The following is a 22,124-nucleotide window of genomic DNA, read 5'->3' as shown; positions in this document are numbered from 1 at the left end:
TACCATTACCTTGCGAGTTGTGGTGTTGAGGTAAATCATCTCAATGCGGTCATAGTAAGCATCCACCCAGTAGAGGATCCCCTGGGGAATATCCAGACTCAGGCCATTGGGCCACAGCACCGTCTTGCTGGTGAGCAGCACCTGGTGGTGGGAGCCGTCCATCCAAGCTTTCTTGATCTTCCCTCTGTTGCTCTCTGTGGGATCTTCTTCCCAGTCCGTCCAGTACATCCATCTGGAAGGTAGAGCGGAGATGTCGCCAGTTTCAAAAGGGATACAAGAAAAGGTGTTTCTTTGAAAGTTGGAGGTATCAAAGTTTAGCTTTGATTTCTGATGTTCTTTGAAGGGGCACCTCACAAGAAAACAAAGGAAGAACGGCTCCAAAATAGCTTGAAATATCCCACACGTGTGCGTGCACACACACACACACACACACACACACACACACACACACACACACACACACACACACACACACACACACACACCACCAACATAACTGTAATAAGTGTGACAAAAATCTACAGTGCAAGCAGCACACACAAGTAAAAGTGACATTTAAAACACAAAGCCTCAGACCCTCTTCTTACCCCATAAAGATTGCTTATGCCATCCAACACTTAATCTGAAGTAAACAGTAACACTCCTAAAAAATGACCACAGACTAAAATATCAAAAGTTATAGAAAATAGTTTTAAAAGTCTATCATGATGATCTATAACAGCTGTCAGTGTTACAGTTTTATCTCCAGGCTATAACAGAGTAATCCAAATGACTTGTCTAAAGAAAGAAAGAAATGACTAAAAGGTCATTCGGAAAAGGGAAAAACAAGGCAATAATGCCAGCCATTTTTCAAATGACAGCCGACGCGATTGGACTGGTTATCACCAAGGTGTCTCACCCATGCTGGGGGTCGACCACGATGGCACGAGGGTGGGTCATCTTGCCCTCGATGAGCGTCTTGCGGGTCTGAGAGGCCTTCTCTAGTCTGGCAACACTGATGGTCTTCTTAGGTCCGTCATCTGTCCAGTACAGATTACCACCCATCCAGTCCACGGCTATACCCTCCACTGTGTGGATCCCTGAGACAACGAAGAGAGGAGAGATTAAAAACATGTTGGAGATGAGTAGTAAGAACTTTTTTGGTAAATATGAACAGGATAATGTGGATTAATAACTTCAATTCATTATTTTCTTCCTTAATTCCTTTGTCAGAAACAGTCTGGGTATGGTCATAAAATAACCATATCTTTTAGACCTTACTCAAACCTCTCATTCCATATTTACCTTCCTTCAGTATAGTGTCTCTCTCTGTGCCATCGATCTTCTGTCGGCCAATGATGTAGCTGGTGGCGTCAGCAAAGTAGATGAATTCACTGGCAGCGTGGAAATCGAGAGCTCTGGGGTTCATCAGGTTCTCAATGGGAATCATGTACTCATCAGGCACCTTGGCATTCATGTCCATGCCCCTGATGATTCCAGGACGACCCTTCCCATACACCAAGAACAACTCGTGGTCCGGTTCTGCCAAGGGGGTGAAAAAAAAAAATAATAATCCTCATTGCATCAGTGTCAGTGTTTTTATCATCATTGTCACCTTCACAATCCCTGATACATGCCTGAAGTAAGAGTAAGGGCTCATCTTGGTCATATCTAATCTATCCATCATCTGTCAGACTCACTTTTGCAGGATTTGCCATCGCTGCCTAGGCTGAATCCGGAGCGACAGCGGCAGGTACGAGTCTTGTGGCTGTTGCCCAGCAGGCAGATGTCAGAGCAGCCTCCGGCCTTCCCAAACTGGTCCAGCGCACAAGCATGGCTGCGCACTGGGCGATGAGATGGGGCACAAAAACAACGCAGCGCAGTTACACAGCGGCACAGCAGAAATAAATGAGATTAATGTGCATAGATGAGATGTAGAGCAGAGGGGAGGGACAAGTGAAATTAGCTGATTGCATGAGCGAGTTGCCGATCTTTAGTGTATGACTCCCCCGGGGAACCAGTGGGTTTAACTATAATCCATGCAAAATTGACCTGTGGTGTTTTTTTAAGCCCATCCTGGGTGTGTACCTGGAGGTTGGCGCCTCTGGTGGTACACATGCAGGGCAGCACCACGGTCCACCCGCGTCACCACGTGGAAGTCAGAGCTGTTGAAGCGGTTGACTCGGATCACGCTGGTCTTGGGGTTGAGGTTGCCTTCGTCTGAGTTTGTGGCGTACAGGTAGTTCTCAAACACAGTCAAACCATATAGATGCTCAATCTGAAGCACACAGAGACAGCAGAGAAGCAAAGTTAGGAAGCTGGGTTAAGTTTCGTGACAATATGCAGCGCTGTGACTGCTAAAAATTGAACTAATAAAACCGCCCATAACCGATGACTAATGGCTTGCATAATATCTTTGGGTGCACATTTCTATCGTGCATGCAGCTTGACAAAACCTGAACGATGAAACCTTTCCTCCCAAGCCATTAATCAGCATGAAACAGATTTGATAGGTCCTAAAAATGTAAAACAAAAAAAACAAAAACTGAGCAGACAGACAGAGATAGAGACAGGGAGAGAGAGAGAGAGACGGAGAGAGAGAGGGTGTGTGTTTGTGTAAACTTGGCACAGGGCAGAATGGTGGCTCAACTTCCCATCTGCTGTTAAACAGAAAGAGGCTTTAGTTTTATAAAGGTCTGTTCTGTGGAGCTCTCCTCTACTGTCAGAAAGATGTATGGGCTGGGATCATATTAACCCCCCGCCCTCCCCTCCCCTGCACCACTGCAGTCCTGATTTCATTAAGATCATTACTCCACTATAAGCTTGAGCCAAGCCTCGCTAAGGCCAGACTAATATGTTTAGAGAGGCACTAGCCAGGAACATCACACACTCTTTAAGTAATATCAATCAATGCAATAAAAAGGACTTATCCCCCTGGAGAGATTGGCTCTCTTTGCCTGATATATACAGGAGGACGACTGGAAAACAGGACTGTCTCAAACAATGTTGAGAGTAAATCAATGATGAGACAGAGTTGAATAACAGATGTTGAGTGTTATCGTCGGGCAGATTGGGAAGTCAGTGGGGACGCTGGGTTTCTGCTGGATGGGAGAGTTCAGCGGCTCAAATCTTTGAGGCAGGCCAAACTTTGGCACCAAGTCAATACCAGAATTTTGAAAATGACAGTACACTTTACCATTATACTCTACTACACTCCTGATCAAAATTTTAGGATCAGGAGGTCATGACAGTGTGGATACCTGACAGAAAATGACACTGAATCCACATTTTTGCAAAGATTTGGGCTTTTAAAGGCTTTGGTCTTAAACTTTTGATCAGCTGATGAACAGCCTATTTCAGTTTAATGGTTGTTTGCAATAAATTGCTTACTCAATTTTTTTTTTTTTTTTATCTCACTCTCATTTCTTCTTTTTGCATTTTGAAGCTCTACTTAGAATCTTCTTAAGATCCAACAGTGCAAAATGTAAGTTCTTGCAATTTCACAACTGGTCTTAAAATTTTGATCAGGAGTGTATATAACGGAGTATTGGTGTATACACTATCTGTGCTTAATACCCCAACTCTGTAAATTAGTGTTGTTATTCAAATGAAGCTGTAGCCTGTAGGTTTAAATACTGAAATAGTTAAAGTTCATACTATTGTATCTACTGTTAAAACAGGACATTTCAAACAGTTTTTGTATTTTGAAATTAGCATTTTCTTGGGGTGCACAGGCCAATTTTGCATTTCTAACTCTGTGTTCTTGATGTTAAAATACTTGAAACACATAAGGCTTCTCTTTATACTTGTTAATGATAATAGAAAGTTTGTGAATAAATGTGTATGTTCAATTTTTCCATGGGAGGGAATCAGGTATCAGAATTTCACTGGGTTTGTGTTTTATTTATTTGCAGCGATCCATCCTCACCAGCAGGCCCTGGATGATGGTGTGCCGGTTCTTGCCCTCGTAGTCCACCACCTCAATGTAGTCCAAGTAGGCGTCAGCCCAGTATACCAGCCGATTGACCAGGTCCAAGGTGATACCATGAGGGAACACAATCTTACTGTCCACCAGCTTGGTGCGATTCTGACCGTCCATGTCGCAGCGCTCCACCCTGGGCGTGGAGCCGTAGTCTGTGAAGAACACTTTGCTGTAGCAGAAGAGGTGGAGAGAACGATATTGGGGAGGGGGAAGGAGGTTCAGGTGGACAGAGAAATGGGGGAAACTCATTAATATAAAGAAATGATATGACCAAAGCAGAGCTAATAGTATTGCATATTTCAGTAGTTTCTATTTTTATTTTGTCTTTATTATTTGTTTTATAATAATGAATTTATTTCAGACACATAGTCCACATGACAATTATAAAAATAAAAATAAAAATAAAAATAAAAATAAAATAATCTTCAGTTTAATTTCAGTTAGTTTCCAGAGTGGGTTTGCTCATTTCAGTTTAGTTTTCATTGTTAAAAAATGTTTAATGTTTAATTTTATTTTTTAAGCATTATAATATGGGGGTGTTTGTTGGGGGCAAGATTTAAGAAGTTCAGAATTGATGGAAACTGACTCAGAGTCATGTAGACGTCGCAGTCTCGATAAACATCAGCACCAACGCCTCCTCATGCTTGTTGGGAAATTTGACCAAATTGATGAAAACCAAAACTAAAGATATTTTCTGTATATTTTTATTTCATAATAGTTAATTTTGTATGCACACAATATCATTTCAGTTAGTTTTCTTTTCTGTTTTTTAATCTAGTTTTTATTTATATTCCAGTTAACTAAAATGTTTTTTTCACACCTAGTTTTAGTTTCTAAGTTTAGTTTTAGTTAACTATAATAACCTTGGACTTCTGTTCTACATTCATGTATCAGCTTGGCGTAAATATTACATTTCTTTTTTTCATTTTTATCTCGTTAATAAGAACAGTCTGTAGTCACACTCATGGATTAACACAAGTTTCCAAGAAATCAAAAAAGGGAAAAACGATACTTTGAAAAGAGGAACAACATCAGCAAGCTGTTCGTTTTTTCAGTATCAGGAAACTGAGCCAGTAATTGTGCCTATTTCGAGAGTTTAGGTGAGTGTGTGTGTGTGTGAGTGTGTGCGTGCACATGCGTATGTGCATTTGCGCAGCTATGCATAGCACGCAAATATCTGTCTGTCTTTCCATCTGGAGGAAGTGCTGCAATTCCAGAACTGCCTGCTTGGTCAGCAAATGTCTGATCATAAGACGGCATCTTCCTTTAGGTCGTTGCCAAAAAGCGGTACTAAGAGCCGTATTTGGTCTCCAGAGTGGAAGGCAGCACTGACCCCATCGCCGGGTCCAGGGCAATGCCCTTGGGGTTGTACAGCTCCTGGTCCAGCAGGGTCACACATGTCTGGCCGTTCTTGTTGCAGACAAACACCCGGTCGTCCACGTCATCCACAAAGTAGAAGTTTCCGGTCAGCCAGTCAATAGCCATCTGCTCCACATCTGAGGGATGGTGGGACAGAGAAGAGAAGAGAAGAGAAGAGAAGAGAAGAGAAGAGAAGAGAAGAGAAGAGAAGAGAAGAGAAGAGAAGAGAAGAGAAGAGAAGAGAAGAGAAGAGAAGAGAAGAGAAGAATTAAATACGTACACTGGAGTATCCTGGGGGTCTGGTTCAGATATAGAGTACATTTGTCTCTACCTGTGCAGCTAGTACAAATATCACACACACACACACACACACACACACACACACACACACACACACACACACACACACACACAACGGCACTCAGAATTCAAAACCTCTCTTATAGTATTTAGTCTTATCTCCTCAAAAAAAGATATCACCGTGCTTCAGCTAAGAAAAATAAAATAACAGCACCGAATTAACTGTGTCAAGCTTTTGTCTTGTTGCTTCATTAGTGGCTCTGGCAGGTTGTCCATTACTGGCATCCCGCTAGTTTTTGTTTAAGGCAAGCCAGCCTTGAAAGAGGGAGAGAAACAGAAAGAGTAACAGATAGAGGGAGAGGGAGAGAGGTGGCCTGCCCTCTGAGAGCTGAACTCCTCTCAGTGGACTTGACCAAGAACACAGCGTGATGGCCTCCTACTCTGAAGTGAGACACAGACATTAACACTTTACTACCCACTATGGGCATGTCTGAGGATACACCCATACTGTAAAACTACGAGCGCGCTTGACTCACTCACTGCAAACATTAAATTAAGACTCGGAACAGCAGTTGAGCCAAAGTAATGTTTGTAAGCACAACGGGACATTAATGTGAAATTCGGTGGGACAGCACAAAGCAAGCAGGATAATAGAATATCAGCACTTTTTAAATCAAGGGTGAACCATTACACTGCCCTTCAAGAAGGAACAAGCCTACAAAGCAACGTAAATGTCAGACAATAGCTGTGCAAAACAACCAAATGGGATTTCAGGGACATTACACAGATAACCTTTTCATGATTTATCTGCATATGTGTCATGAATCTGAGACTAAAAACGTAATTCAAAGAGATAAAATACATATTCGTTTCCAGTGTTGCAGATAACACCACATATTAGAATACTCAGATTGTTTTTTTGTGGTAACTAAACTAACATGTTAGGTTTTCAGTTTAAGTAATCAAGTGTTTAGTTACTTTTTCAAATAAGCAAGCTCTCAGTTTACATTATGTGGTGTGTAGGCCGCATCGGTTTACTGCAAATCCTGCCTGTGTTTTAATCTGCCAGCCAATACCAATGGCAGAGCCAAATCAGCCTGGATATCTCCATACAATAAGAAAAATCAACATGCATAAAGCATTACAAAAGGCTTCTGCTAAAGTACTCTGACATGCTTGTTTTTTCATTAGAATACACTCTATCACACATTACTTTTAATAGCAGTAATATTGTAATGTGACAAGTTATCTTACAAAAAACTGTTCAATTCATAATTCTCTGTCACATACTTCTCTAAAGCTAGTTCTTTTTTTTTTCTTTTACGAAATAACGTGCTAAGTGAAGATTTGGCAATTTAAGAATCTATTTAATATCACTCAATAGGACGTATATAAGTGACATTTGAGTATTGTTGCAATATCAGTACAAAAGGATGATGAACTTGAAATTGTGCAACTCTCCTGCTTACTAAGGCAACCTGAAAGGAAATGGAAAGAGGAACCACTGCAGATGAAGACTTTTCCAGATATAATCCCGGCGTCAGAGAGTTGAAATGCCAAGGCTGTTAGTCTCAGGCTGTGCGGAGGATTCGCTCTCGCACTGACAATTGTGGCCTATCTGAGAATGGATGCAAGACACCCAGCGGTCGGCAAGGAGGGAGCTTGAAGAGACACTGCCTCCCATGCTGCCTTGTGTTTTAACAGCTGCCACCGTACTTCCTTTCAAAGCGGGAGGCACACACACACACATACACACACAAACACACATGCACATACAGTATCAAAGCCACTCAAATCACCACAGTTGCCTCTCCAGATAATCCATAGGACAACTTTGATGTTGGGATACACACTTGCTCGGCTCCCGCTGGCCCCCACCCGCCATCCTCTGGATTGCAAGGCTCTGACCATTCATGAAAAAAGCCTCTGGGCTGGAGGCCCGAACAATAGTAACCATGCTGTTCAGAGAGAGCCAGAGCAAGTTCCACAACAGAGCATGCAGACATCTGGGCCCAATGTACCCCCCCACTCCCACACCCCCCCAACCCCAACATCCACACAGCTTCAAAAGGCCTGCCCCACATGGAACTGATGCCTTGGTGCTACAACATAAGCGGAGCTGCGGAAGGAGGAGGCAGTGATGGGGGATGGGTGAGGGGAGTGTGTGAGATGGAAGGAGCGAGGGAGGGAGCAAGATGATAGAGAAGTGGAGAGATGCAGAGAGGTACAGAAATAAAATACACAAGATTTATTTCTCAACATTAAAACTTCTGGTGTGACTCCAAGCACAAAATCAATCATTGACAATCAGCAGAGGTACCGGCCATATGACGTCCGGGGAGGGAGGTAACTGTAAATACAGGATCTAATAAAAAACATGCCCAGGAGAGCGGAGGGAGGGAGCACAGCCGGTCCAAGCTGTTTCACAAACAGCAGAACCAAGATTCTGACAACAGGGAAACTTGGTTATGGAGCTAGGAATAATGATACTCCCATTGGTATCAGTTCTACGTCTTAGTCGTCCTCTAAAGAGTTCCAGCTGGAAACGAGGCTGAACAAGGCATTGATTAGACTCAGATACATAGCACAGGGCCAGTTGTGCAACCCACTGACTATTGGGGTTGTGCAACCCTATAACTAGTGGAGCCCCTGCCCAGAAAGCCAGCCTCTGAGTCTGCTGACCCGCTCCCACCCTCTCCCACTCATTCAGTTTCTTGAAAGTGGAAAGTTTGCTGGAAAAACCAAATGAACCCACCCCTTTCTCCTCACTCACCCCACCCCCACCCACAGGGTCTCAGCACCCCTGCCACTTCCTGCCCTTTACACCTACCACCTCACACTACTCTCTCTCAGAAAGCATTTCACACACTGAGGGGGCCTTACTGGCAACACACACACACACCCACACACACAAACAGACTTTGCTCACAAGCAAAGAGCATGCCTATTTACATACAAGGCTACAGTCCGTTTAGCTTTTCAAACTAGTCACACACTTGGGCGTCAGACTCTACAGTAGCGCCACAGATTCTGTACTTCCATGTTATTTCCTCTATTTGCATGTCAGTGCTAATATTTCAGAGCTCAGCAGATCTGAAGCCTCATCATGCTCCTGCTATAATCCTCCCTGTGCCTAGAAGATCCCAATAATCTACACAAAGACCTCTGTGACCTCTCAACAGCATAGTTTCAGCGCTCAGAGATTAGGGTTTTCCATAGGGACCTAACATATATCTCGTATTTAAAAGGCTATATTTCCCTAGAGGCATCCCACTGGCCAATCCCTCATAAGCAGGAAGTGAATGAGAGGGGTGATTGGCCGTATGGATAGGAGACTCTGATGACAGCAGCACTGTGGGATGATCCCGACCTATGACAAAATAAAATGCAAGAAAATGAAAAAAATGTGGAGAAAAAAAACCCCACAGAAGGCAAGGAGCGCTGCATCAGCTCCTTAGTGCAGAATGGACAGATGATCTCTGGCTGTAGGTGACAGCTGCGTCAGCATTAGTGAGTGTATGGGAGGTCTTTGTAAATATACATCAAGGTCGAGTCAAAAACCTGTAGTTCCAGCAAAAAAATGAAAGGCATTTTAATTTATGCAATGTGAGATGAGTGCCCTGAATACTTTTGGGGGTTACTTATGGGGTTTTGACTGGATCATGATGTATATTCTCAAAGACGTCCTACACATTCACTTATTCTGGAAAAAAAGACGGCTTAGGAAAAAAGGCATGGGATAATGAAGGAGGAAGTAAGCGGTAGTGCCGAATGATATAGTAAAAAAAATTAAAAAATAAATAAAAAATACTGCAGTCAATTTGACAGATACTGCAAATTCAATATGATTCACAGTTTTAGTGGGAATCGTAATTTTGGCATCCTAATTTTCATTCTCGCTGAAAAAAATGAGTTTTGCTGGGGTCTCGACCACCATGTTTTCTTATAAACTGGAGAACACAATTTATAGGCCAATGCATCTCTGTGGCGCCACAATACATCATTTCTAAATGGTATTTTGTCACAAATTTTACATTTCTCAAAAAAAAAAAAAAAAAAAAAACACTTGCTCCTGCAATTTGGATAGTGCACTTGGCTATATTGTGATTTCAATAATATTTCGATTAATTTCTCAGCCTTGGTAGGCGAAGACGAACAGAGGGACATGTGGATGAGCTCTAGTCCCCGCTGCGGAGTCCAGATTGGAAAGTGGAGAGGACGGGACAAGAGGCTCTGCTCCTCTTTTTATCTTCCCAGCGAGGGAATCACACATACAGACAGAGCAGGCCACATCTGGAACCCTCGTCTTCTCATCTACCCTGCTCTCTCAAACTCCCAGAGGCTATAAATCACCCTGTGTGTGTGTGTGTGTGTGTGTGTGTGAACCCTGCCCCAAACACCCCACCCCCACGGCACCATCCATATCCATCTAAGGCCGCCGCTGGGTCTGTCCACCATACTTTCAGGAGTGCACCTGAGCCCTGCCGGTTATATTGCACCCTGAATAGGATTGACCTAAGAGCCCATGTTGACACCAATTATATGATTAGAATCTGTGTTGTGAAGGAGCGTTGAAGAGTGCGTACTTGAAGCAGAGGGGTGGCAAATGGGTTAATTGAGAAGGAGACAGAGTTCACATTGGCTAAGCTTAACTAATGGTTTAACATTTTAAACTACAAGGCCACATGGGAAACCACATATGCAGCAAATTGCCTCTCGACTCAACTGAGGTCCACAAAATTAAGGGGAGAGTTTTTGTTCTCTTATCGCAACTGACAGCCAAGACTGATGTAAAATGGAAAGATGTTGAGTCACAGCCAAAGCAGGAGGAGTGCCTCCTGCCTTTCTTGGCTGCTCCCTACATGAGAGTTAGGACGGCGTTAAAGCCTAAAGCCACTGACAACCTGGTTTGGACCCACATGTCACAGCACAATGGACCATCTACAGATACGTCAGACTTGGCTCACTTTGACCCACCCACTGCTGTCCACACCTGTCGCAACGCAATCAGTGCAAAGCCATCTACTAAATTTAAAAAGAAACTCATTTACCTGATGGCATTGTTTTGAACGTACTCCAAACTGCACTTAGATCAGATAAAACTTTATCGAGAGCAATGGAGATAATACAAGTGGTTGCAATAACCACAATATAAAAAAATAAATAAAATACAGCCTCAGCCTCTTATTTACATGCCGCCGCATATGTGCAAGTGTGCACTGCCACCTATTTCTATTATCAGGTTTGCACATGTGGGTCATACAAACAGAAATGCGTAGAGAAGTGCAAATAAACCTTTGGGTCTTTATCGGTTTTACAGCTGAAGCTACGAGGAATAAGGAAATGAAAAAATCAGAGTGTATTCATAAAAGGTAATATGTCACTAAGTAATGGGTACATTAGACAAAGGTATGTGGGTCAGTGTGTGTGTGTGTGTGTGTGTGTGTGTGTGTGTGTGTGTCTGGGCCTCAGCTATGAGCATGCTGAAGTGACCTGACTGGACAGGACCTGGGAAGGATAGAGGAATGTAGGGATTGTTCAGGCTGACATAACCCAACAGAGGAATGTAAATACCATCTGCATGACCCTTCACACACACTAACATGCACACACACGCTCACACACAAACACACACACACACACACCTCTAAGATACAGCAAATCACTACCTTGCGTCTCCCACTGTCCCTCTCATTTTCTCATGCCATCCTCTCGCTTGCTTCATTCTCTCACTCTTTCCCCCTTTCTCCGCCCCCCATTTGCCCATCACACCACTTAACAAAAAGCTGAATCAAAGAGCCCTACCAGCAAAACACCTTGAGGGAGCACAATGAGGGCAGGGCGGGATATGGGCTACTTAGGAGAGCTTGGTGAATCAACCGGAAAAAAAACCATTTCCAGAACGCCGGGGTTCACCGAGCCGCCTACCCTTCTGTTCTGCGCTAAACTGTCTGCAGCGGCTGCCGTTACGCAAGCCCCGCTTGAAGCGCGTGTGAGCCGAGGCGCATGTAATCACATCGCAGGTTTCGCATCCCACATTCTGGACCTACACACCCAGATCCACCACTTGTTTTCTTCACATCTGCCTTTCCATGCCTGGGGCTAATTCTCAAGGGAACGCTCTGCACGCGCACCAACATACACGTGTGCACGCGCCCACACACACCCATACGCTTTTATGTTTTGTCTACATTTCTGCCCCCACCAACACCTTTTTTTTTTTTAAAGAGTGTAATAGGTCTGTCAGCCAGGCAAACAAAAACAAACCCTGTCAGGGGCATGATCAGTGATAAATCATGTCTACATTACATGTCCCTCAAAGGGAAGCGTGCACAAGCTGTGTGTATCTGTTAGGGAGTGTGTGTTGCCCACGAGATGCACATGTATCACTTCCCGCAGTAACTATGGCTATGAGGACATTAACTTCACTAGCTAGACATTTCACTTGTCTTTGTTTATCAATCAGGGTACGCACAGTACTCATTTATACATAAAAACACACACACACCCTGTCGCTTACAACAATCCCAGATCATATATGGGAGGACTTACAGAGACAGAGACGTCTTTTGGGGGGGAAATCTATCACCAACTGTTGTTTCATTGTAAACCGCTGATGGGAGGAGTGATATAACAGATGACATTGAAAAGACCCAAACAAAAGCGATGGAAAAATACAATTCCAGGCCTGTGAATAGCTCCTTGCACACTTAGTACGTAAATCAAGCCGCTCACAGTAGCCCACTGTTTGTCTGTCAAGCGATGAGCAAAGCGATGACTGTGAGCAGCACACTGGCAGCCTTATATGTCTCATATCACTTTAAGTCAGCTTCACACACGGCGCCTCTATAGGATGATTTAGTGGCGTGTCAGAGCGCCCGTGTTCTTTCTGGAGAAGAACCTTTTGAAAAATAAAGCTGGACTCAGCGTTTCAACTTTATGCTGGTATGAGCAGGTTTCTGAGACGAGCCTGTATGGCTTCACGTCGTACATTTGTCTGCGCTTGCAACTGCAAAGTTGACTGTTTGATTCCGGAGGCAAAGTACGGGGGGATTTCGCGCCAGTGTGAGCTGACAACTAGAAGTGATTACTTGGGTGTTTCAACCGCACCCTTGAGCAAGGCATTCATTTCTGTTCAATTGGGCCTTCTCTGCGGCTAATCCTGTCAGCTTGAGAGCATTTTGAATGAATACCGAATCAGCTGAAAATTCTATAAGACAAAAAAACAAAAAAAAAAACGATTGACTTCCTTTGCAGTCAGCTGTGCCTCATTCTTCCAGACAATGAACCCATAGCAGACGACTCACGGTGCAGGCTCAAGGAGATGTTGATGGTGCGGATGTCAGTGACGGCCTTAAGGTCGGGGATGTTGGCACACTTCAACTGCGTGGCAGCGGGGGTGTCGCCCACGTCGATCCAGCAGACGGTCTCCTGGGCGTAGATGAAGTCCATAGCCATGGTCTGCTTGGTGGAGATGGAGGGCAGTCGGGATGTGGAGCCACTTAAGGAAGTGCAGCGGATGTCATGGAGGTTAGCGATCAATAGCATGGGCAGCCGATCCACTGGGTCTGGGAAGGGAAGGCGGAAAGGAGGAGTTAAGGGGGAGGGAAAAAAAGAGGACAAAAAGAAAAAAAGGAAGGGTAAACAAGCTCGCCTTGTAATACCATTAGCAGGGGTGTTGCACCGTGTAGATGCTGTTTGCTCTAATATAATACAGCATGGAATCAACTCAAACTGTGACACAAATCACATTAAACACAGCTGTTAGTTAAGTAAAGACTGGATATAAGGTATCCTTGGTCTCAATTTGCACTCTGTGTATGTGTGTGTGTGTGTGTGTGTGTGTATCCTCACCGTTTTTGGCCTTGCATGAACGGTTGTCTGGCTGCAGCAGGTAGCCCTCCACACAGCTGCAGGTGTAGGAGCCCTCGGTGTTGGTGCACGTCTGACTGCAGGTCCCATACACACTGCACTCATTGAAATCTGCAAGAAAGAAGCAACAGTGACTAACCAGACACAGTCTCAACGAGTGACCAAATCAGCCCTGTGGAGATCATCTTATGCACTGTAACTGAAAACCATAAGAGTGCTGGTGTTTTTACAACATCGGAAATACCGATGCAACTTTACATCTCACTCCAGAGTCATGTGATTCAGAGGACCTAGAGGACAAAATTGGAAATGTCCACTAGCACAGGGCGAGTCAACATGGTTAACAAGAAAGGCGTTAAAAGCCGTGTCTGGACATACTTCACCTTTGAGCCTCTGATAACCACAGAGTTATTAATCCTCATGAGCTAGTCCATAAATGACGTCATCGCACATTTCACCCGAAAGGAGGAAACCACTCTTGAGTTTTGGTTCATGTTAAGGTTCTAGAAGCTGTCATCATAACGTGCTGCTAACGCCTTCTTTTTTTTTTTTTTTTTTTTTTAAACAAGATACACATGTGCTGCTATCGGTTTTGCTCGACATGATTGCTCATGATTTGTAGGCAGCTAATTTGCACGCAAAGGCTGTGGTTTAAGCTTCCTTGTTGTAGCAACAGTTCTTTAACAAAGGAGTGTGTGCGCTGCATGGGGTTTCTATTTTTGCCATGGTATTGTAACAAGTATTGAGAATCCTGGAGGTTTACTGGCATAGGTGTCAGTTATCAGTGTTATGCATGAATGTGCTAAATGAATGGCGCTCATTGCACGTGCTCATGTCCTCGATGAACGTGATCTTAATGTATCCGTTTGCGACTAATGAACGCGAACATGAGCGTCGTGAACGCCAGCGAGTGAACGATGCTCACACACTGTTTTATGGCAACCGAGGCCGAGGATTTACAGGAACTGGCATGCAGCACGGCTACTGCATGTTCAGACAACACGGCGATCGGCACTGCTGAAGACCGTCTGTTTGGATATTTGAACGAGTGTCTATGAAAAAGAATCAGTTCAGATTGTAACAGAAAAAAATCGAACATTTTTGTGTGAATTGTGACCGCCTGGTCTGAAAAAACGAGCTGAATCACTCAACCAGTCTTGGGAAATATTTAGTATTATTACAATTAAGTGAATTATGATCACAGTAAATCATTAACAAAGAGTAAGCCCCTGATAAGAGGGATATTAAGAGCTAGTTGTCCTGCATTATGTCACATTTGTTAAAGTGGTAAAACATATATTCACATTGTTTTTGCTTGTAGGCTGCTTGTGGGCTGGGGATGGATGGGTAGGAGGAGATTTTACTAAGAAAGAATAGCTCAGAGCAGCTCATTTAAAAAAAAAATGGAAGAAACGAACGAGAACTAGTTCATTTTAAGGACTGTGAACGTTTAAAATTCAAAATTGTGAAACATGAACAAGAGTAGTTCATTTCTATTTGTATGAACTGATCTTTGAGCTCGTTCTTGTGACATGTGAACTCGCACAATTCTGGTGCTGTGACATCCCTGTTTATACATAGAAAACCCGTTCGGCACTGGGTAAACAAACAGCAGTGGTACCAATCACACCAAACACTGGAGCCCACACTTTTCTGCTACCTAGAAGCTGAAGAGGCTTAATGAAAATTTCTGGTCTTCCCTGCGGACTGCCCCTTTACAAATTCCAATCAGCTGGCTGACATTCTGCCAGTCAGTATATCATTGTAATGAGATGTGATGGCTTAGCTTTACCTTGGCCCGGCTACACCGACGCTGCCCAGTCACCCACTCACCTTTACATGTCTTTCCATCTGGAGCGACCTCATAGCCGTTGCCGCAGTAACACTTGGGCCCTTCATGTGTCACGGAGCAGTTGTACTGGCAGCCATGGGAGGCACAGCCGGGCGCAAGCTCTACACCAGAGAGGGGGACACACAAACACGGATCAAATTAACATGAAAAACAATAGAGGTTTAAAATGTAACACTCAAAAGTAGATGCGCATTCATGCTGCTGGCTCCTAGGTCTCCACAGCCCTTGCTTTAGAGGGCAGGAAACCCTGAAAAATAACAGAAGCTACAAAAAAGCTCTGTTTAAGCAATTACTTCCCTGAGTCAGTGGTGAATGGGCCTGTTTGCAGATCAGCTTTCTGATGCTTATCTTAATCCCAGCACTATCTTCACAGAGCCATACTGTCATATCCTATCTGATCTCCACTGGGAGTATGTGTGTGTGTGTTTGAGTGTGTGTGCGCATGCATGTGTATTCATGTGTGCATGTGTGTTTGGATGTGCCAGTTCCCCAGTGACAGACGAGGCGATGTGAATGCAGCGCTGGATAGAGGGCCTCTTCTGTCCCCTCCAGAGGGAACTCAAGGACACAGACTTTTGGCCGGGAGTGAAAGAGGGGCATCCACTCTCTCTCACTGCTCTGCATCCCCTCATCACACTCTCCATAGTGTATACATGTGTGTTTGTGTCCACACTAGGAGATAAATGGGGCAGGATGTCTGTTGCAGATGGAAGTGATGATGCCCTAACGGCTTTTGGAGTGAATGTTAGCAGACGGTGGCTCTCGCCAGTCACTGCAACAGCAGTGAGCAGCAGTGAACCAGCACAGAAGTTAGAAAATGCCTATGGCAAAGATATTTTAGAGTTTTTCCAGCTCCGGAAACCAAAAGAGAAACTTTGTCCCACCCTGGAACCCAAGCTTATACCATATTTCACTCCTTACGTCATGTGAGTAGTGTCACAGGCCTGTCCACCAGGGATAGGCCTGTGACCCACACTGGGTCCTGACCCATAGTTTAATGAGCCAGTGTATGAAAGCCACAGAGAGCACCAGCAGCAGCAGAGCTATTTTCCTGGTCAGCACTATTTCACTCTTATTTAGACTTTCCAGTGTTCTCCCTTGTTCTCTGTATCTGAGATTTCAGCACACCATATCAGCCCACTATTCTCTCTAACTTAAGCTTTATGGACATATAACACACTGATGTCAGTCAAGACGGCAGGAATGGATACTCATGCTACAATCCTACAGTGTGCCAACCCCAGGCTGTTTTCTGAACCCTAGATTAGAGGGACCTGACTAGCCAAGTGGCCACAGCAAGAATCTGCTGCAGCATGCCAACAGGGAGATACCAAAAGAGTCAAAAGAGAGTGCCCCTGTTTGCTTACACAAAAGACCAGGAGGTGAACTTTACTTAAAACTACACCACCTGTTGTGAGGTATCCCAGTTTAATCATTCACAAAGAGGTTTTCAAACAGAGACATAATGAAATTGCAAATTAGTTGGAGAAAGGACACAGCATCTCACAATGATCAAATGACGGATTATCATTCTGAAATCTGTCTCAGTGTCTAACAACAACCACTAAGTGGACATGCATACACTACACAGAGCTACACAGAGCCAGTGATGCTGTGGCTGTGAACGGCAGCATGGGTAAGAGTGGAGCACAGACTGGAAGGGCCAGTGAAGGGCCCATGTTATATAAAGCCTGTGGCACTCTGGGCCACAATGGCTCTTTTGTTGTGGCCCCACTGAGAGGAAGAGCCCCCGGCAAACACTGTGGCCCATATCAAATCCATTCACCAAGCCTCATGCTGTGCCAAACCATACTAGGGCGCTACACTACCCACAGAAGTGTAGCCTGCCTCTGTCTGCGGTAATTTCTTAAAATACTTGAGCTTCTACCTCCAGCTCTACAAATGCATAACAACGTTAAAATACATGGCTCGGGGGCTGTTTTAATGTAACTCTCATCCTATTGTTGAAAACACTGTGTTTTCCTACGTGAGCTTAAAAAGTAAGAGTTTATGATGGGAGTCTGTGAATGCTTTTCTTGCTTTAACCGCAGATTTATTAGCATTTATACTGTAGTAGCACAAAACCAGGGAGAGGAGAGAGGAGGAGATGAGTCAGAAAATGAGAGCAGAGGAAGAGAAAATAACATGAGAACAAAAGAGGGAAGGGGAGACCAGAGCGGAGAGGAGGAAGAGGAGGGCACTGAGAGGATGGAACAAGTGCATAAATGGCTTGAGGATACGGGATGTTTGGACAGCCACAGCACCGAGCGCACAACAACAGCAGCGTGTCAGACATTTAACCAGGGGTTAATGAACAAAACAAACAAATCACACAGTGACACACTGGAGGCCTTGAGTGCTCAACAAGCATGCCAAAGCCATTGATCCTGTTACTGCATGGATGGCAACCCTCAATTTCACTAATCAACATCTGTCCAAAGATGTTACAGAGGGGAAGCACTGGGCTGTTAGGTTACTGCTGGAGGAAAGATGCTCACTGCAGTCTGCAGGAGGAGATAACTGAGGGTGATGCCAACATGCACACAGCAAGACAGATGGGGGGAGGGGAGGTTAATGTGAACAGGAAGACATAAGATAAGCGACGATGAGGCGTACGAGACAGAGTAAAGGAGAGAGAGGAGAAGCGAGGGAGAAGTGAGCATTCTTGGACTCCTTCCAAAGCCAGTCCATAAGGAAATGTAAGAAATTTGATGTTTTCCTCTAAAAACCGACCCCGGGGCTGACAGGCAGAGTATAACACGGAGATGCAGGATAAGTGAGTCAGGGGCTGAGCGGCACCAGGGGTCATGACTGCAGTTACAAAACAAAACAGTCACGACTGAATGATTTCATAAGCGCTACTCAAAAAAATCAGTTTATCTATCCATCACTTGGCTTGTTAAAGAATCCATTACTGTTCTTATTAACCCCTTAAACACTGATTTTCTCTTCATTTCCTTGTAAAATTAGAAAAAACATTGTTTCCATGTTGTTAGACAATGGTTCATATTGTGTATCTACTGGTTGCAACACTTCATTGAAGCTACATCATTATATTGTCTGAAATATTCAAACCTAAGATGACATTGTTTTATGGCTGCACGACTACCTCAAAAAGAAAATATCCAGATGTCTTGTGTATCATTTTATATATATTTTCCTCCTGTAATTCAGCAGGCCACATTTGGTATATTTGGAAAACTTGGGATCTCCACTAGAATTTAAAATAAAATTGTGTGGGTTTGAATAAAGCTCAGCCATGCAGCAATGACAAACCCACCCGTGGGAGCGGCAGAGTTGAGGAGGTTAAAGAAATCACTGAACCATCTCTCCATTTATAGCTACTAAACAACGGCACTAAACAATAGAGCACGACTTTAGTGTCCACCCTGGTGGAAATTTGTCTTTGACCGCACCAAACATAAAACAATTTATTTATTTTTTTTAAACAAAGTCAATAACGTCAATGGAATTAAAAACACAGAGCTAATAGCATTTACGGCAACATATCTATCCGTTAAAAAAAAAAAAAAAGTGCACCACCCAATTGTAAAACAGCTTGTGTGACACTTAAGAGTGAGGTAATTCTTGTGACATTCCTCGCCTTGTGCTCTGTCTGTCTGGAGACAAGCCTGCACATGCCCCCGTCTTCTACCTGCAGCTGACAGGAGACTACCATTCTCCTGCAGGGCTCCAAGGTATTACCTCATCCTGTTTCTTTATCTGCACTAGACCACAACTCCCACAATGCCCTTCTCATCCAAGGCTTAACAGATCACTGCTCTCTCTAAAATACAAAATCACACACTATCTAAAAACAATTCAGCTGCACCACTCAGTAAGATTGCTCTGTGGTGATTTGGTTTCTTGGTGCACCCCATAATATATGCAGTAGCTGGTGGAAAATGCGGCATTGCTAAATGAATTGTACATAGTGGGAATGGTTGGTCGTGGTGAATCAGACTTCAGGGAAATAACGATGAGTATCCAGGTATGTGTGTATGTGCCAGTGTACGTAGACTGTGTATTTCCAGGCAGTTGTTTGCAGGCTCTGCAGTCAAAGGGGGCAAGGTAACCATATGCAAACACAAGCAGGGCAGCAGCCTAAGTAATGAGCAAACAGGGGCTATCGTGGTGCCAAACAATGGCAGCATGCTGCCCCAGCAGCACACATCTACACTCACACACACATACTTAAACAAAAAAAAAAAAACCTACAAATACACAGACAAAAGAACCACAAACACAAAAGTGCACACACACATTGGCACAAAGCATTCTCAAACACAGTAGAGCTTGCCTACGCAGCTAAACACTCTGATCTCCCTCAATCAGCACACAATCATTAGTTTAATAATACATGATAGTTTGCAGTCTCTGAATACAGACAAAGATGCCAGAGGACTCGTAATAAAACAGGTCTTATCATGCAACACAACCCTAACTGCAGCCAATAAACTCATTTAGGTCAAGACCCGTGCTCGAATACAGATGAAAATGTGGCATTTCTGCATGCAGCCTCAAGAAGGCTATGGCCAAGTCTCACTCTACAGCAAAACATGAAAGACAATGACAGCCCTCTGCATGCATAAACAACAGCGCTGGAGCAGAGCAATAATCAGCGCTCCCTTTGAGGCACGGTGGAAAAGGGATGAGCTCTCAAGAGTACTGCCATGACCCCATTTTCTCTTTCCTATCAATCTATCACTTCTAAGGGGAGGAGGTCTAAGCAGCCTTGCCCCCTAGAGAGGCCCCATCACCCACAAAACAACAGAGAAAGAACAAATGCCTGAATAGACTCAACTTTCCCCCATATAGCAGAAAAACAACATAACTGCCAATCGTCTATAAAGGATATAATTAGTTAAATAAGCCTTTACTGAGACCGTAACTATATTTTCTGCTTGACCAAAGGATGACAGGGATCTGAAATGAGACAAGCAGGCTTGTGACTACAGGGTCACTGGTTTGGATAACCAGACAAGCTTGGAAAGAATCTGCCTTCTGCTGTGCCACTGAGCAAGGCACTCGGGGCCAATTCCTCCCAGATGTGGGGGGATTTGTTCGACCTCCCTCCTTTTGCAGCCACTCCCGCAGGCCTTTGCTGCATAAGCATGTGTCCTTAGGCAGCTTGCCTAGTTAATTAAAGCAGATTCTAAACCTTACCACAAACATTTGTTATTCACCATGACAGTGTCGGAATATCTGCATGTTTTTGAACAATCTGTGAACAATTTAGAAAAGTCAATGAAGTGTCAGAGTCAATGTCTGAGAGAATGTAAAGAAAACTCTTGGCTTCACGTCAGTTTTTTGTCTTTTTTCTGAGTGTGCGTCTGTGCTGTGATAAGCAAGGGCCAGTTGGTGCCGTGGATTTGATCTGGCTGAGAGCCCAACTGCCTCTGTGGCAGTATCACCCATTCCAGGAGCACCGCCAGGTCAGTCCCTTGCTATCATTCCTATACACACACCATTATACCAAATGCTGAGGAAACTTATTACAGTGAGATAAAATTCCTGCCTCCCCTGCCCTGCTGTGGTCCCTTTTCTAAGTCCTCATGTCAACAACTTTGGCAGAATTACTTGGACACACTAAATGACAAAGTGTGCTTTCAGACGTCAACGCACAGGTATAGCTTGCACAACCCAGCAGTTTGTATAAGCAAACACTAGGATGCTTGTGAAAGGCCAGGCTTTTCCGTGAAATGAGCCACGCACAAACAGCGACGCAGAACGTTCTGGGCACACTGCTGCTGTGTTTGTATGTGTAGGCATGGGTGTGTTTGGGTGTGTGTTTGCAAGGGTCTGAGTGTGATTGGGTGTGTTTCTGCTTCTGTTTCTGTGTTGTGTGCATGAGTGCACGCACTGCAGGCATGTGTATATTTGTGTATATTATATTGATATTGTGATATAAGACCAGGATTTTAGATATTGGAATATTGTGATATGACATAAGTGGTGACTTAACCTTGTTTTACAGTGAAGGGATGTAATTTTATGGCTGTTTTAGCTGTTCTGTTATTTGCCTCTACCTGCTATGGTGAGTGTTTATCAAAAATGTTATTGTGTAAATATTTTGTGAATGCACCTATAGTCATCTCTACAACATCATCAAAGTTTTGATAGAGGGTCAAAAATATTGTGATGTTGGATTTGGTCCATATTGCCCAGCCCTACATGTTTGTGCGTATGAGTAAGTATGTGCATACTAATATGTGTGTGTACATCTACCTCTGCTTGTACAGAGGACAGGAGGACTTGTGCACTCACAGAAAGGCTGTGTGTGTGTGTGTTATGCATGGATGACATCATCACTGTGTTGTGTAAAGGCATGTCTAGCAGTGATGACCAGTGTGTGGGATACTAACACGATCACCCACTCTGTACAACTGTCCACTTCATCTGCCCAACTGGCCTCCTGGACCGTCCATTATCGCCTTTTCAAATGTTCTGAATGATTCAGCGAAACTTGTAAGACTGATAATTCGGTGTTTTCGTAAACAGGCCGTTGTTTGAGAACTTGGCAGCCCAAACTAGGTTCAAGGAATTTGGTCCATGGAGATTTAGGTGCTGGCTGTCAATATTTGGTCAACTGGTGCAATAATAGATTGTATATTAACAGGATAGGACTGATAGTGAACGGGACAACATATAACTTGTGTGGCAGCCAGTGCAATGGGGAGACAGACACAAAGCATTGAGTGTGTAACAGAACATAAAATGACACACATGGGATATCAGAAAATCCCAACACGAGTTCGTCGTGCAGTAAGCAGGCCGGGC

The 22,124-nt window shown here is 44.0% G+C and overlaps 1 protein-coding gene across 1 annotated transcript in view; it reads right to left on the bottom strand.

The window, feature by feature from the left end:
• The window catches only part of LOC115362621 (low-density lipoprotein receptor-related protein 1-like), a 97,349-nt gene that overhangs the window by 49,180 nt on the left and 26,045 nt on the right, over positions 1–22,124 (bottom strand). Inside the window, exons 4-13 of the mRNA XM_030056607.1 lie at positions 15,326–15,445; positions 13,475–13,603; positions 12,928–13,188; positions 5,295–5,457; positions 3,908–4,130; positions 2,068–2,257; positions 1,680–1,823; positions 1,285–1,521; positions 899–1,079; positions 10–232 (exon numbers count right to left, since the gene is read on the bottom strand). Of these exons, the coding sequence (XP_029912467.1) occupies positions 10–232; positions 899–1,079; positions 1,285–1,521; positions 1,680–1,823; positions 2,068–2,257; positions 3,908–4,130; positions 5,295–5,457; positions 12,928–13,188; positions 13,475–13,603; positions 15,326–15,445 (1,871 nt within the window). The remainder of the gene's footprint in view (positions 1–9; positions 233–898; positions 1,080–1,284; positions 1,522–1,679; positions 1,824–2,067; positions 2,258–3,907; positions 4,131–5,294; positions 5,458–12,927; positions 13,189–13,474; positions 13,604–15,325; positions 15,446–22,124) is intronic.

This window comes from Myripristis murdjan, chromosome 7 (assembly GCF_902150065.1).
Source record: "Myripristis murdjan chromosome 7, fMyrMur1.1, whole genome shotgun sequence".
Lineage (NCBI taxonomy): Eukaryota > Metazoa > Chordata > Actinopteri > Holocentriformes > Holocentridae > Myripristis > Myripristis murdjan.
The sequence above is the reverse complement of the archived record's forward strand: the minus strand, read 5'-3'. Positions and strand labels throughout refer to the sequence as shown.